Genomic DNA, 15,617 nt, shown 5'->3' with positions numbered 1-15,617 from the left:
CCTCTCTTTAGACTAGATAACTTCTCCTGGGGACCAGGCTGGGTCCTACAGTATCCTCTCTATAGACTAGATAACTTCTCCTGGGGACCAGGCTGGGTCCTACAGTATCCTCTCTATAGACCAGATAACTTCTCCTGGGGACCATGCTGGGTCCTACAGTATCCTCTCTGTAGAAAACATAACTTCTCCTGGGTACCAGGCTGGGTCCTACAGTATCCTCTCTATAGACTAGATAACTTCTCCTGGGGACCAGGCTGGGTCCTACAGTATCCTCTCTATAGACTAGATAACTTCTCCTGGGGACCAGGCTGGGTCCTACAGTATCCTCTCTATAGACCAGACAACTTCTCCTGGGGACCAGGCTGGGTCCTACAGTATCCTCTCTATAGACTAGACAACTTCTCCTGGGGACCAGGCTGGGTCCTACAGTATCCTCTCTATAGACTAGATAACTTCTCCTGGGGACCAGGCTGGGTCCTACAGTATCCTCTCTATAGACCAGACAACTTCTCCTGGGGACCAGGCTGGGTCCTACAGTATCCTCTCTATAGACTAGACAACTTCTCCTGGGGACCAGGCTGGGTCCTACAGTATCCTCTCTATAGACTAGATAACTTCTCCTGGGGACCAGGCTGGGTCCTACAGTATCCTCTCTATAGACTAGATAACTTCTCCTGGGGACCAGGCTGGGTCCTACAGTATCCTCCCTATAGACTGGATAACTTCTCCTGGGGACCAGGCTGGGTCCTACAGTATCCTCTCTAGATAACTTCTCCTGGGGACCAGGCTGGGTCCTACAGTATCCTCTCTATAGACTAGATAACTTCTCCTGGGGACCAGGCTGGGTCCTACAGTATCCTCCCTATAGACTAGATAACTTCTCCTGGGGACCAGGCTGGGTCCTACAGTAATCTCTCTATAGACTAGACAACTTCTCCTGGGGACCAGGCTGGGTCATACAGTATCCTCTCTATAGACTAGATAACTTCTCCTGGGGACCAGGCTGGGTCCTACAGTATCCTCTCTAGATAACTTCACCTGGGGACCAGGCTGGGTCCTACAGTATCCTCTCTTTAGACTAGATAACTTCTCCTGGGGACCAGGCTGGGTCCTACAGTATCCTCTCTATAGACTAGATAACTTCTCCTGGGGACCAGGCTGGGTCCTACAGTATCCTCTCTATAGACTAGATAACTTCTCCTGGGGACCAGGCTGGGTCCTACAGTATCCTCTCTTGATAACTTCTCCTGGGGACCAGGCTGGGTCCTACAGTATCCTCTCTATAGACTAGATAACTTCTCCTGGGGACCATGCTGGGTCCTACAGTATCCTCTCTATAGACTAGATAACTTATCCTGGGGACCAGGCTGGGTCCTACAGTATCCTCTCTATAGACTAGATAACTTCTCCTGGGGACCAGGCTGGGTCCTACAGTATCCTCTCTAGATAACTTCTCCTGGGGACCAGGCTGGGTCCTACAGTAATCTCTCTATAGACTAGACAACTTCTCCTGGGGACCAGGCTGGGTCATACAGTATCCTCTCTATAGACTAGATAACTTCTCCTGGGGACCAGGCTGGGTCCTACAGTATCCTCTCTAGATAACTTCACCTGGGGACCAGGCTGGGTCCTACAGTATCCTCTCTTTAGACTAGATAACTTCTCCTGGGGACCAGGCTGGGTCCTACAGTATCCTCTCTATAGACTAGATAACTTCTCCTGGGGACCAGGCTGGGTCCTACAGTATCCTCTCTATAGACTTGATAACTTCTCCTGGGGACCATGCTGGGTCCTACAGTATCCTCTCTATAGACTAGATAACTTATCCTGGGGACCAGGCTGGGTCCTACAGTATCCTCTCTATAGACTAGATAACTTCTCCTGGGGACCAGGCTGGGTCCTACAGTATCCTCTCTAGATAACTTCTCCTGGGGACCATGCTGGGTCCTACAGTATCCTCTCTATAGACTAGATAACTTCTCCTGGGGACCATGCTGGGTCCTACAGTATCCTCTCTATAGACTAGATAACTTATCCTGGGGACCAGGCTGGGTCCTACAGTATCCTCTCTATAGACTAGATAACTTATCCTGGGGACCAGGCTGGGTCCTACAGTATCCTCTCTAGATAACTTCTCCTGGGGACCAGGCTGGGTCCTACAGTATCCTCTCTATAGACTAGATAACTTCTCCTGGGGACCAGGCTGGGTCCTACAGTATCCTCTCTATAGACTAGATAACTTCTCATGGGGACCAGGCTGGGTTCTACAGTATCCTCTCTATAGACTAGATCACTTCTCCTGGGGACCTGGCTGGGTCCTAAAGTATCCTCTCTATAGACTAGATAACTTCTCCTGGGGACCAGGCTGGGTCCTACAGTATCCTCTCTATAGACTAGATAGTATCCACCCGGCACAGCCAGAAGAGGACTGGCCACCCCTCATAGCCTGGTTCCTCTCTAGGTTTCTTCCTAGGTTCCTGGCTTTCTAGCGAGTTTTTCCTAGCCACTGTGCTTCTACATCTGCATTGGCAGCTGTTTGGGGTTTTAGGCTGGGTTTCTGTACAGCACTTTGTGACATCAGCTGATGTAAAAAATACTTTAGAAATACATTTGATTGAATGATTGATTGATTGATTGATTGATTGATTGATTGATTGATTGATTGATTGATTGATTGACTGGGGACTTGGCAGGGTCCTATACTTATTCCTTATGAAGTGCACTACTTTTGAACAGAGCCCCTATGAGTCCCGGTAAAAAAAAGTAGTGCACTATAAAGTGCACCGACGTTAATAGGGTTCAAGTTGGGACGGCAGGCTGTGTTTTAGTGAGAGACATCTTCTGATGAGAGTGGTTAACCTCTGGTGCTGCAGGTTAATATTCACTGCAGTCCTTTTCCCACATTTTGTTACGTTACAGCCTTATTCTCAAATGGATTACATTTAAAATGTTCCTAATTAATCTACTGAATACTTTCCCGAATAGACAGTACAGTATGTCAATATATGTGTGAGGATAACCTGGATAAACAAGAATGAATGCTGAGATAACAATGGTGAGACTACCCATTTTTACATTTACACTTTTAGTCATTTATCCAGAGCGACTTACAGTAGTGAATGCATACATTTCATTTCATCTCATGCATTTTTTTCTTTTTTATTGTACTGGCCCCCCGTGGGAATCAAACCCACAACCCTGACGTTGCACACACCATACTGGCGTTGCAAACACCATACTCTACCAACTGAGCCACAGGGAAGGCCCCACATATCACTTCACATACAGCTATCTTCAACCAGGCTATTGTGGCGTTGGTTAGACTAGCAGACAGAAGGAGATGAGTGTTTAGACAGTGATGTACCGTACCTTTCTCTGCACGCCGCCCATGCGTGCACACTTAGCGTCCATGGCCTGGTATGTGAGCCACAGACAGGTGTCCACGTGTTGGATATAACACACTGAGTCCCCGTACTTGATGTCAGGAGCACCCATGCCATCCACTTCCTTCTTTGGCCCCAAGTCCAGCTTTTCCTGGAGAAGGAAGCAGACGAGACAGATGACTAATGAACATCATTTATAATTAAAAAAAAGGGACAAGGGGTTGTAGTTAGTTAGGGTATGAAGCACAACTTAGTGCCTGCAATGTATTAGCTGTGATATATTCATTATTAACAGGATGTAGTGCAGAATGACCCCTGCTCTGACCCCCTACTCTCCCTCCCTCCCTCCCAACCTGTGTCACTGTCTCTCTGAATATTCCCCAATGGTTTTTGACCCAGGATTATGAGGTATAGCGTTCTGAAATAAACACAGACACAATGTCACACACTTTGACACGTCGTTGGTTGAAGAAATGCAACCTCAGCACTCCTCACACCACCATGAGAGAGAAGAGAGGGACAGGAGAGGGCTGTGTCCCTAATGGAGGCAGAGAGCTGTAGGAACCATGAGAGAGAAGAGAGACAGGAGAGGGCTGAGTCCCAATTGGACCCTGGTCATGTTGTTCACTATACAAGGAATAGGGTGGCATTAGAGATGCAGAGAGCTGTAGGAACCAGTAGAGGACAGCTGGATGCAGAGAGCTGTTGGAACCATTAGAGGACAGGTGGATGCAGAGAGCTGTAGGAACCATTAGAGGACAGCTGGACATAGAGAGCTGTAGGAACCATTAGAGGACAGCTAGATGCAGAGAGCTGTAGGAACCATTAGAGGACAGCTAGATGCAGAGAGCTGTAGGGACCATTAGAGGACAGCTGGACATAGAGAGCTGTAGGAAACATTAGAGGACAGCTAGATGCAGAGAGCTGTAGGAACCATTAGAGGACAGCTGGATGCAGAGAGCTGTAGGAACCACGAGAGGACAGCTGGACGCAGAGAGCTGTAGGAACCACGAGAGGACAGCTGGATGCAGAGAGCTGTAGGAACCACGTGAGGACAGCTAGATGCAGAGAGCTGTAGGAACCACGAGAGGACAGCTGGATGCAGAGAGCTGTAGGAACCATTAGAGGACAGCTAGATGCAGAGAGCTGTAGGAACCATTAGAGGACAGCTGGATGCAGAGAGCTGTAGGAACCATTAGAGGACAGCAAGACGCAGAGAGCTGTAGGAACCACGAGAGGACAGCTGGATGCAGAGAGCTGTAGGAACCAGTAGAGGACAGCTAGATGCAGAGAGCTGTAGGAACCATTAGAGGACAGCTAGATGCAGAGAGCTGTAGGAACCAGTAGAGGACAGCTGGACGCAGAGAGCTGTAGGAACCACGAGAGGACAGCTAGATGCAGAGAGCTGTAGGAACCAGGAGAGGACAGCTGGACATAGAGAGCTGTAGGAACCATTAGAGGACAGCAGGATGCAGAGAGCTGTAGGAACCATTAGAGGACAGCTGGACATAGAGAGCTGTAGGAACCATTAGAGGACAGCAGGATGCAGAGAGCTGTAGGAACCATTAAAGGACAGCTAGATGCAGAGAGCTGTAGGAACCACGAGAGGACAGCTGGACGCAGAGAGCGGTAGGAACCACGAGAGGACAGCTGGATGCAGAGAGCTGTAGGAACCACGAGAGGACAGCTAGATGCAGAGAGCTGTAGGAACCACGAGAGGACAGCAGGATGCAGAGAGCTGTAGGAACCATTAGAGGACAGCTAGATGCAGAGAGCTGTAGGAACCATTAGAGGACAGCTGGATGCAGAGAGCTGTAGGAACCATTAGAGGACAGCAAGACGCAGAGAGCAGTAGGAACCAGTAGAGGACAGCTAGATGCAGAGAGCTGTAGGAACCATTAGAGGACAGCTAGATGCAGAGAGCTGTAGGAACCAGTAGAGGACAGCTGGACGCAGAGAGCTGTAGGAACCACGAGAGGACAGCTAGATACAGAGAGCTGTAGGAACCAGGAGAGGACAGCTGGACATAGAGAGCTGTAGGAACCATTAGAGGACAGCAGGATGCAGAGAGCTGTAGGAACCATTAGAGGACAGCTGGACATAGAGAGCTGTAGGAACCATTAGAGGACAGCAGGATGCAGAGAACTGTAGGAAGCATTAAAGGACAGCTAGATGCAGAGAGCTGTAGGAACCACGAGAGGACAGCTGGACGCAGAGAGCGGTAGGAACCACGAGAGGACAGCTGGATGCAGAGAGCTGTAGGAACCATTAGAGGACAGCTAGATGCAGAGAGCTGTAGGAACCACGAGAGGACAGCAGGATGCAGAGAGCTGTAGGAACCATTAGAGGACAGCTAGATGCAGAGAGCTGTAGGAACCATTAGAGGACAGCTGGATGCAGAGAGCTGCAGGAACTATTAGAGGACAGCAAGACGAAGAGAGCTGTAGGAACCACGAGAGGACATCTGGATGCAGAGAGCTGTAGGAACCAGTAGAGGACAGCTAGATGCAGAGAGCTGTAGGAACCATTAGAGGACAGCTAGATGCAGAGAGCTGTAGGAACCAGTAGAGGACAGCTGGATGCAGAGAGCTGTAGGAACCACGAGAGGACAGCTGGATGCAGAGAGCTGTAGGAACCAGTAGAAAACAGCTAGACGCAGAGAGCTGTAGAAACCATTAGAGGACAGCTAGACGCAGAGAGCTGTAGGAACCATTAGAGGCCAGCTGGATGCAGAGAGCTGTAGGAACCATGAGAGGACATCTAGAGGCTGAGAGCTGTAGCAACCATTAGAGTACAGCTGGATGCAGAGAGCTGTAGGAACCAGTAGAGGACAGCTAGATGCAGAGAGCTGTAGGACCCACTAGAGGACAGCTAGATGCAGAGAGCTGTAGCAACCATTAGAGGACAGCAGGATGCAGAGAGCTGTAGGAACCAGTAGAGGACAGCTGGATGCAGAGAGCTGTAGGAACCATTAGAGGACAGCTGGATGCAGAGAGCTGTAGGAAACATTAGAGGACAGCTAGATGCAGAGAGCTGTAGGAACCATTAGAGGACAGCAGGATGCAGAGAGCTGTAGGAACCAGTAGAGGACAGCTGGACGCAGAGAGCTGTAGGAACCACGAGAGGACAGCTGGACGCAGAGAGCTGTACGAACCATTAGAGGACAGCTGGATGCAGAGAGCTGTAGGAACCATTAGAGGACAACTGGATGCAGAGAGCTGTAGGAACCATTAGAGGACAGCTAGATGCAGAGAGCTGTAGGAACCATTAGAGGACAGCTGGACGCAGAGAGCTGTTTCTATATAACACTACACAGCAATCTGTTTCTATATAACCCAACACAGCAATCTGTTTCTATATAACCCTACACAGCAATCTGTTTCTATATAACCCTACACAGCAATCTGTTTCTATATAACCCTACACTGCAATCTGTTTCTATATAACACTAATATGCCAGCAGCATACCACCCTGCATCCCACTACTGCAATCTGTTTCTATATAACCACAACCCCCAGCCTCCATCACCCAACATCTAATTACAAGAGACTCCAGCCTCCATCACCCAACATCTCATTACAAGAGACTCCAGCCTCCATCAACCAACAACTAATTACAAGAGACTCCAGCCTCCATCACCCAACATCTAATTACAAGAGACTCCAGCCTCCATCACCCAACATCTAATTACAACTCCAGCCTCCATCACCCAACATCTCACTAGTGCAGGAGGCACGTTGCTGAAGACTGCTCTGTGCAGATCAACAGTATACTGTTACTGTAAGCGGTGGAGTGTGTGTGTGTGTGTGTGTGTTTGCATGGCAGAGCCAGGCTGAAGTGTACCTTGGAGGGGCGGAAGCAGAAAGCAGTAGACTTGACGTCAGCTTTCTCCTTGTCCATCAGTAGCAGGCCCTTATCCTCCATGATACTGAGGTACTTCCCCGTGGTCACATGACGGAGACGGAAGGGTTGACCCCAGCGGGTGTGGCTGCCGCTCCACCTACAGAGAGACAGAGAGAGAGAGAGAGAGAAAAGTAGAGAGAGAGAAAGAGAGAGAGAGTGAGATAGAAAGAGAGAAGAGACAGAGAGAGAGAAGAGACGGAGACAAAGAGAGAGAAGAGACAGCGAAAGAGAGAAGAGAGAAGAGACAGAGACAGAGAGAAGAGAGAGAGACAGAGACAGAGAGAAGAGAGAGAGACAGAGAGAAGAGAGAGAGACAGAGAGAAGAGAGAGAAAGAGAGAGAGACAGAGAGAAGAGAGAGAGAGAGAGACAGAGAGAAGAGAGAGAAAGAGAGAAGAGAGAGAGAAAGACAGAGAGACAGAGAAAGAGAGAAGAGAGAGAAAGAGAGAAGAGAGACAGAGAGAGAGAGAGACAGAGAGACAGAGAGAAGAGACAGAGAGAAAGAGAGGAGACAGTGAGAAGAGGAGACACCTCTGAGGGTCTGGCCCCCAGTGGGTGTGATACTGACTAGTACTAGAGCATCGTTTCCCAAACTCGGTCCTGGGTCCTAATCGGAGCTTGATGATGAGCTGGTTATTTGAATCAGCTGAGCAGTAATGCGACATCCCTTGTGGTCCCCAGGACAGAGTTCGGGACAATCTGTACTAGACGTAGTGACTAGTCTGATAAGAAAACATTTCTTTATTTTAGCTAATAACACAGTAAACAGCCGTGAATCCTCCCAACATGTTAACATTAAAACCACATTTAACTAAAAGACTGAATCCTCCCAACATGTTTAAACATTAAAACCACATTTAGTTAAAAGACTGAATCCTTCCAACATGTTAACATTAAAACCACATTTAACTAAAAGACTGAATCCTCCCAACATGTTAACATTAAAACCACATTTAACTAAAAGACTGAATCCTCCCAACATGTTAACATTAAAACCACATAACATTTAACTAAAAGACTGAATCCTCCCAACGTGTTAACATTAAAACCACATAACATTTAACTAAAAGACTGAATCCTCCCAACGTGTTAACATTAAAACCACATTTAACTAAAAGACTGAATCCTCCCAACATGTTAACATTAAAACCACATAACATTTAACTAAAAGACTGAATCCTCCCAACGTGTTAACATTAAAACCACATTTAACTAAAAGACTGAATCCTCCCAACATGTTAACATTAAAACCACATTTAACTAAAAGACTGAATCCTCCCAACATGTTAACATTAAAACCACATTTAACTAAAAGACTGAATCCTCCCAACATGTTAACATTAAAACCACATTTAACTAAAAGACTGAATCCTCACAACATGTTAACATTAAAACCACATAACATTTAACTAAAAGACTGAATCCTGCCAACGTGTTAACATTTAAACCACATTTAACTAAAAGACTGAATCCTCCCAACATGTTAACATTAAAACCACATAACATTTAACTAAAAGACTGAATCCTCCCAACATGTTAACATTAAAACCACATTTAACTAAAAGACTGAATCCTCCCAACATGTTAACATTAAAACCACATTTAACTAAAAGACTGAATGCTCCCAACATGTTAACATTAAAAACACATTTAACTAAAAGACTGAACGCTCCCAACATGTTAACATTAGAACCACATAACATTTAACTAAAAGGCGATGAGTCACGTCTACTCCCCCTGTGTTTCTGTGTCTGTACGCTACTCGTGTTTCTTGTTTTGTTCCATGTTCCCTTATTTATTAAATTCACTCCCTGTACTTGCTTCCTGGTTCGTAGCGTTACACAATGCTGGAGTTTAAAAGAAAAGAAGTGGGTGATCTGGAACAATGAAAGTTGTCCTTGTTAACCTACTTTATATAAAGTGAAACAGTACTATCTATAACCCCAAACCTATTTCTATACTGTCCTGTAGACATACAGTACTATCTATAACCCCAAACCTATTTCTATACTGTCCTGTCCTGTTGACGTACAGTACTAACTATAACCACAAACCTATTTCTATACTGTCCTGTAGTCGTACAGTACTATCTATAACCCCAAACCTATTTCTATACTGTCCTGTAGACATACAGTACTATCTATAACCCCAAACCTATTTCTATACTGTCCTGTAGACATACAGTACTATCTATAACCCCAAACCTATTTCTATACTGTCCTGTAGACATACAGTACTAACTGTAACCCCAAACCTATTTCTATACTGTCCTGTAGACGTACAGTGCTATCTATAACCCCAAACCTATTTCTATACTGTCCTGTAGACGTACAGTGCTATCTATAACCCCAAACCTATTTCTATACTGTCCTGTAGACATACAGTACTATCTATAACCCCAAACCTATTTCTATACTGTCCTGTAGACATACAGTACTAACTGTAACCCCAAACCGTCTGTCTGACAGAACAGAACACAACAGGCTACAGAGGGCAGAGTATTTATATTCAACCCCAAACCCTGTCCTCATCAGAAACCATGAACACTACAGTATATTCAATAAGCCCTGATACAAAACAAGGAGAGAAATCTCTGTCTGTGTTATCGGTGGACTACTACCATGCTGTTTGTAATTAGACACTTCACCGCAAACAGTCTGTGTGTATATGACCCTGGATGGGAGGAGGGCTCTTCTTCTCTCCACAGACTGGGTCTGACAGAAACACTGTACACCACGTTGGCAGTGGGCCCCGCTGACAGAGACAGTGCTACTGGGAGGTCTATTAACACCGTCACACGTACAACCCCAGGTCAGGATACAGGGTCTTAAAGGAGTCAATACCATGCCCTCTCACGGTGACATCACCCTGATCTACACTGCTGGGGGGCAGAGTGTTAATGGTACACTCTCTATAGAGTGATATATTACAGTGTTAATATTACAGTGTCTATAGAATGATAATATTACAGTGTCTATAGAGTGTTAATATTACAGTGTCTATAGAGTGTTAAAATTAGTGTCTATAGAGTGATAATATTACAGTGTCTATAGAGTGTTAATATTAGTGTCTATAGAGTGTTAATGGTACACTCTCTATAGAGTGTTAATATTACAGTGTTAATGGTACACTCTCTATAGAGTGATAATATTACAGTGTTAATATTACAGTGTCTATAGAGTGTTAATATTACAGTGTTAATATTACAGTGTCTATAGAGTGTTAATATTACAGTCTCTATAGAGTGATAATATTACAGTGTCTATAGAGTGATAATATTACAGTCTCTATAGAGTGATAATAGTACAGTGTCTATAGAGTGATAATATTACAGTCTCTATAGAGTGATAATATTACAGTGTCTATAGAGTGATAATATTATAGTCTCTATAGAGTGATACTATTACAGTGTCTATAGAGTGTTAATATTACAGTGTCTATAGAGTGATAATGGTACTGTCTCTCTGATCTACACTCTATAGAGTGATAATATTAGTGTTTATAGTGATAATATTACAGTGTCTATAGAGTGTTAATATTACAGTGTCTATAGAGTGATAATGGTACTGTCTCTCTGATCTACACTCTATAGAGTAATAATATTACAGTGTCTATAGAGTGATACAGTGTCTCAAGAGTGATAATATTACAGTGTCTATAGAGTGTTAATATTACAGTTTCTATAGAGTGATAATGGTACTGTCTCTCTGATCTACACTCTATAGAGTGATAATATTACAGTGTCTCAAGAGTGATAATATTACAGTGTCTATATAGTGATAATGGTACAGTGTCTATAGAGTGATAATATTACAGTGTCTATAGAGTGATAATGGTACTGTCTCTCTGATCTACACTCTATAGAGTGATAATATTACAGTCTCTAGAGTGATAATATTATAGTGTCTATTGAGTGATAATATTACAGTCTCTAGAGTGATAATATTACAGTGTCTATAGAGTGCTAATATTATAGTGTCTATAGAGTGATAATATTATAGTGTCTATAGAGTGATAATATTACAGAAACTATAGAGTGATAATATTACAGTGTCTATTTTCACGCCCTGATCTGTTTCACCTGTCCTTGTGATTGTCTCCACCCCCTCCAGGTGTCACATATTTTCCTCAGTGTATTTATCCCTGTGTTTCCTGTCTCTGTACCAGTGTATTTATTCCTGTGTTTCCTGTCTCTCTGTGACAGTGTATTTATCCCTGTGTTTCCTGTCTCTCTGTGTATTTATCCCTGTGTTTCCTGTCTCTCTGTGTATTTATCCCTGTGTTTCCTGTCTCTCTGTGTATTTATCCCTGTGTTTCCTGTCTCTCTGTACCAGTTCATCTTGTCTGTTTCAAGTCAACCAGCATGTTTGTCCGTGCTCCTGCTTTTGCTATTTTCTATGTTTGCTAGTCCTCCAGGGTTTGACCCTTGCCTGCCTGACTCTGAACCCGCCTGCCCTGACCAGTCTGCCTGCCCTGACCTCGAGCCTGCCTGCCACTCTGTACCTCCTGGACTCTGATCTGGTTTTGACCCTTTCCCTGTTTTCTGAACTCCGTACCCGCCTGCCTGACCAGTCAGCCTGCACTCGACCTCGAGCCTGCCTGACCAGTCTGTACCTCCTGGACTCTGATCTGGTTTTGACCTTTTTTGCTTGTCCACGACTATTCTCTTGCCTGCTCCCTTCTTTTTTGGAACTAGTAAATATCAGACTCAAACCACCTCCCCCCCCCCCCCCCCCCGTGTCTGCATCGTAGTCTGGCCCGGAACCGTTATAGTCTATAGAGTCTAGTGGTAACAGATTGGCACTGACATACGGAGGTGAGATGAGATGTGTCACGTAGTTGAACTTACGCCACTCGTAGCGTCTCCAGCCTCCAGAGGGAGCGGGCGTGGATGGACACAGCTCCCCCCTCGTAGTGCACCGTCCTGGGGAAGAAAAGAGAACTGAGTGGAGGGGTAGTGGTGGTGGTGGGTGGGTGCGTGGAAGTGGTCTGTATCCCTGAGAAATAAGAGCCCGATGCCGATGTCCTCATAAAGCACATATTCACAACGTAAACACTTCACCTCGGTACGGAGGAATATCAACAGGAACATCTATGGGGAACTTATTTCACATCCTTCCATGTTCTGCTGCTGTGTTTCACTGTGGATAGTGAGGGCAGTATCTAGACCTGCAGCAGTGGATAGTGAGGGCAGTATCTAGACCTGCAGCAGTGGATAGTGAGGGCAGTATCTAGACCTGCAGCAGTGGATAGTGAGGGCAGTATCTAGACCTGCAGCAGTGGATAGTGAGGGCAGTATCTAGACCTGCAGCAGTGGATAGTGAGGGCAGTATCTAGACCAGTGGATAGTGAGGGCAGTATCTAGACCTGCAGCAGTGGATAGTGAGGGCAGTATCCAGATCTGCAGCAGTGCATAGTGAGGGCAGTATCTAGACCAGTGGATAGTGAGGGCAGTATCTAGACCTGCAGCAGTGGATAGTGAGGGCAGTATCTAGACCTGCAGCAGTGGATAGTGAGGGCAGTATCTAGACCTGCAGCAGTAGATAGTGAGGGCAGTATCTAGACCAGTGGATAGTGAGGGCAGTATCTAGACCAGTGGATAGTGACGGCAGTATCTAGACCAGTGGATAGTGAGGGCAGTATCTAGACCAGTGGATAGTGAGGGCAGTATCTAGACCAGTGGATAGTGAGGGCAGTATCTAGACCTGCAGTAGTGGATAGTGAGGACAGTATCTAGACCTGCAGCAGTGGATAGTGAGGACAGTATCTAGACCTGCAGCAGTGGATAGTGAGGGCAGTATCTAGACCAGTGGATAGTGAGGGCAGTATCTAGACCTGCAGCAGTGGATAGTGAGGGCAGTATCTAGACCTGCAGCAGTGGATAGTGAGGGCAGTATCTAGACCTGCAGCACTGGATAGTGAGGGCAGTATCTAGACCTGCAGCAGTGGATAGTGAGGGCAGTATCTAGACCTGCAGCAGTGGATAGTGAGGGCAGTATCTAGACCAGTGGATAGTGAGGGCAGTATCTAGACCAGTGGATAGTGAGGGCAGTATCTAGACCTGCAGCAGTGGATAGTGAGGGCAGTATCTAGACCTGCAGCAGTGGATAGTGAGGGCAGTATCTAGACCTGCAGCAGTGGATAGTGAGGGCAGTATCTAGACCTGCAGCAGTGGATAGTGAGGGCAGTATCTAGACCTGCAGCAGTGGATAGTGAGGGCAGTATCTAGACCAGTGGATAGTGAGGGCAGTATCTAGACCTGCAGCAGTGGATAGTGAGGGCAGTATCTAGACCTGCAGCAGTGGATAGTGAGGGCAGTATCTAGACCTGCAGCAGTAGATAGTGAGGGCAGTATCTAGACCAGTGGATAGTGAGGGCAGTATCGAGACCTGTAGCAGTGGATAGTGAGGATAGTGAGGGCAGTATCTAGACCAGTGGATAGTGACGGCAGTATCTAGACCAGTGGATAGTGAGGGCAGTATCTAGACCAGTGGATAGTGAGGGCAGTATCTAGACCAGTGGATAGTGAGGGCAGTATCTAGACCTGCAGTAGTGGATAGTGAGGACAGTATCTAGACCTGCAGCAGTGGATAGTGAGGGCAGTATCTAGACCAGAGGATAGTGAGGGCAGTATCTAGACCAGTGGATAGTGAGGGCAGTATCTAGACCAGTGGATAGTGAGGGCAGTATCTAGACCAGTGGATAGTGAGGGCAGTATCTAGACCAGTGGATAGTGAGGGCAGTATCTAGACCAGTGGATAGTGAGGGCAGTATCTAGACCAGTGGATAGTGACGGCAGTATCTAGACCAGTGGATAGTGAGGGCAGTATCTAGACCTGCAGCAGTGGATAGTGAGGGCAGTATCTAGACCTGCAGCAGTGTATAGTGAGGGCAGTATCTAGACCAGTGGATAGTGAGGGCAGTATCTAGACCTGTAGCAGTGGATAGTGAGGATAGTGAGGGCAGTATCTAGACCAGTGGATAGTGATGGCAGTATCTAGACCAGTGGATAGTGAGGGCAGTACCTAGACCAGTGGATAGTGAGGGCAGTATCTAGACCAGTGGATAGTGAGGGCAGTATCGAGACCTGTAGCAGTGGATAGTGAGGATAGTGAGGGCAGTATCTAGACCAGTGGATAGTGACGGCAGTATCTAGACCAGTGGATAGTGAGGGCAGTATCTAGACCAGTGGATAGTGAGGGCAGTATCTAGACCAGTGGATAGTGAGGGCAGTATCTAGACCTGCAGTAGTGGATAGTGAGGACAGTATCTAGACCTGCAGCAGTGGATAGTGAGGGCAGTATCTAGACCAGAGGATAGTGAGGGCAGTATCTAGACCAGTGGATAGTGAGGGCAGTATCTAGACCAGTGGATAGTGAGGGCAGTATCTAGACCAGTGGATAGTGAGGGCAGTATCTAGACCAGTGGATAGTGAGGGCAGTATCTAGACCAGTGGATAGTGAGGGCAGTATCTAGACCAGTGGATAGTGACGGCAGTATCTAGACCAGTGGATAGTGAGGGCAGTATCTAGACCTGCAGCAGTGGATAGTGAGGGCAGTATCTAGACCTGCAGCAGTGTATAGTGAGGGCAGTATCTAGACCAGTGGATAGTGAGGGCAGTATCTAGACTTGTAGCAGTGGATAGTGAGGATAGTGAGGGCAGTATCTAGACCAGTGGATAGTGATGGCAGTATCTAGACCAGTGGATAGTGAGGGCAGTACCTAGACCAGTGGATAGTGAGGGCAGTATCTAGACCAGTGGATAGTGAGGGCAGTATCTAGACCTGCAGTAGTGGATAGTGAGGGCAGTATCTAGACCTGCAGTAGTGGATAGTGAGGACAGTATCTAGACCTGCAGCAGTGGATAGTGAGGACAGTATCTAGACCTGCAGCAGTGGATAGTGAGGGCAGTATCTAGACCTGCAGCAGTGGATAGTGAGGGCAGTATCTAGACCAGTGGATAGTGAGGGCAGTATCTAGACCAGTGGATAGTGAGGGCAGTATCTAGACCTGCAGCAGTGGATATTGAGGGCAGTATCTAGACCTGCAGCAGTCGATAGTGAGGGCAGTATCTAGACCTGCAGCAGTGGATAGTGAGGGCAGTATCTAGACCTGCAGCACTGGATAGTGAGGGCAGTATCTAGACCAGTGTATAGTGAGGGCAGTATCTAGACCAGTGGATAGTGAGGGCAGTATCTAGACCTGCAGCAGTGGATAGAGAGGGCAGTATCTAGACCTGCAGCATTGGATAGTGAGGGCAGTATCTAGACCAGTGGATAGTGAGGGCAGTATCTAGACCTGCAGCAGTGGATAGTGAGGGCAGTATCTAGA

At 46.5% G+C, this 15,617-nt stretch overlaps 1 protein-coding gene across 1 annotated transcript in view; it reads right to left on the bottom strand.

Annotated features, from left to right (window-relative positions):
• The window catches only part of LOC106613696 (ryanodine receptor 2), a 1,296,826-nt gene that overhangs the window by 1,017,366 nt on the left and 263,843 nt on the right, over window positions 1–15,617 (bottom strand). Inside the window, 3 exon segments of the mRNA XM_082973418.1 lie at window positions 3,370–3,534; window positions 7,228–7,384; window positions 12,135–12,209. Of these exon segments, the coding sequence (XP_082829544.1) occupies window positions 3,370–3,534; window positions 7,228–7,384; window positions 12,135–12,209 (397 nt within the window).

The sequence above is a fragment of the Salmo salar genome, chromosome 01, assembly GCF_965601325.2.
Source record: "Salmo salar chromosome 01, fSalSal1, whole genome shotgun sequence".
NCBI classification, from domain to species: domain Eukaryota; kingdom Metazoa; phylum Chordata; class Actinopteri; order Salmoniformes; family Salmonidae; genus Salmo; species Salmo salar.
Note: the sequence above shows the minus strand (reverse complement) of the source record. Positions and strands in the feature narration are given on the sequence as shown.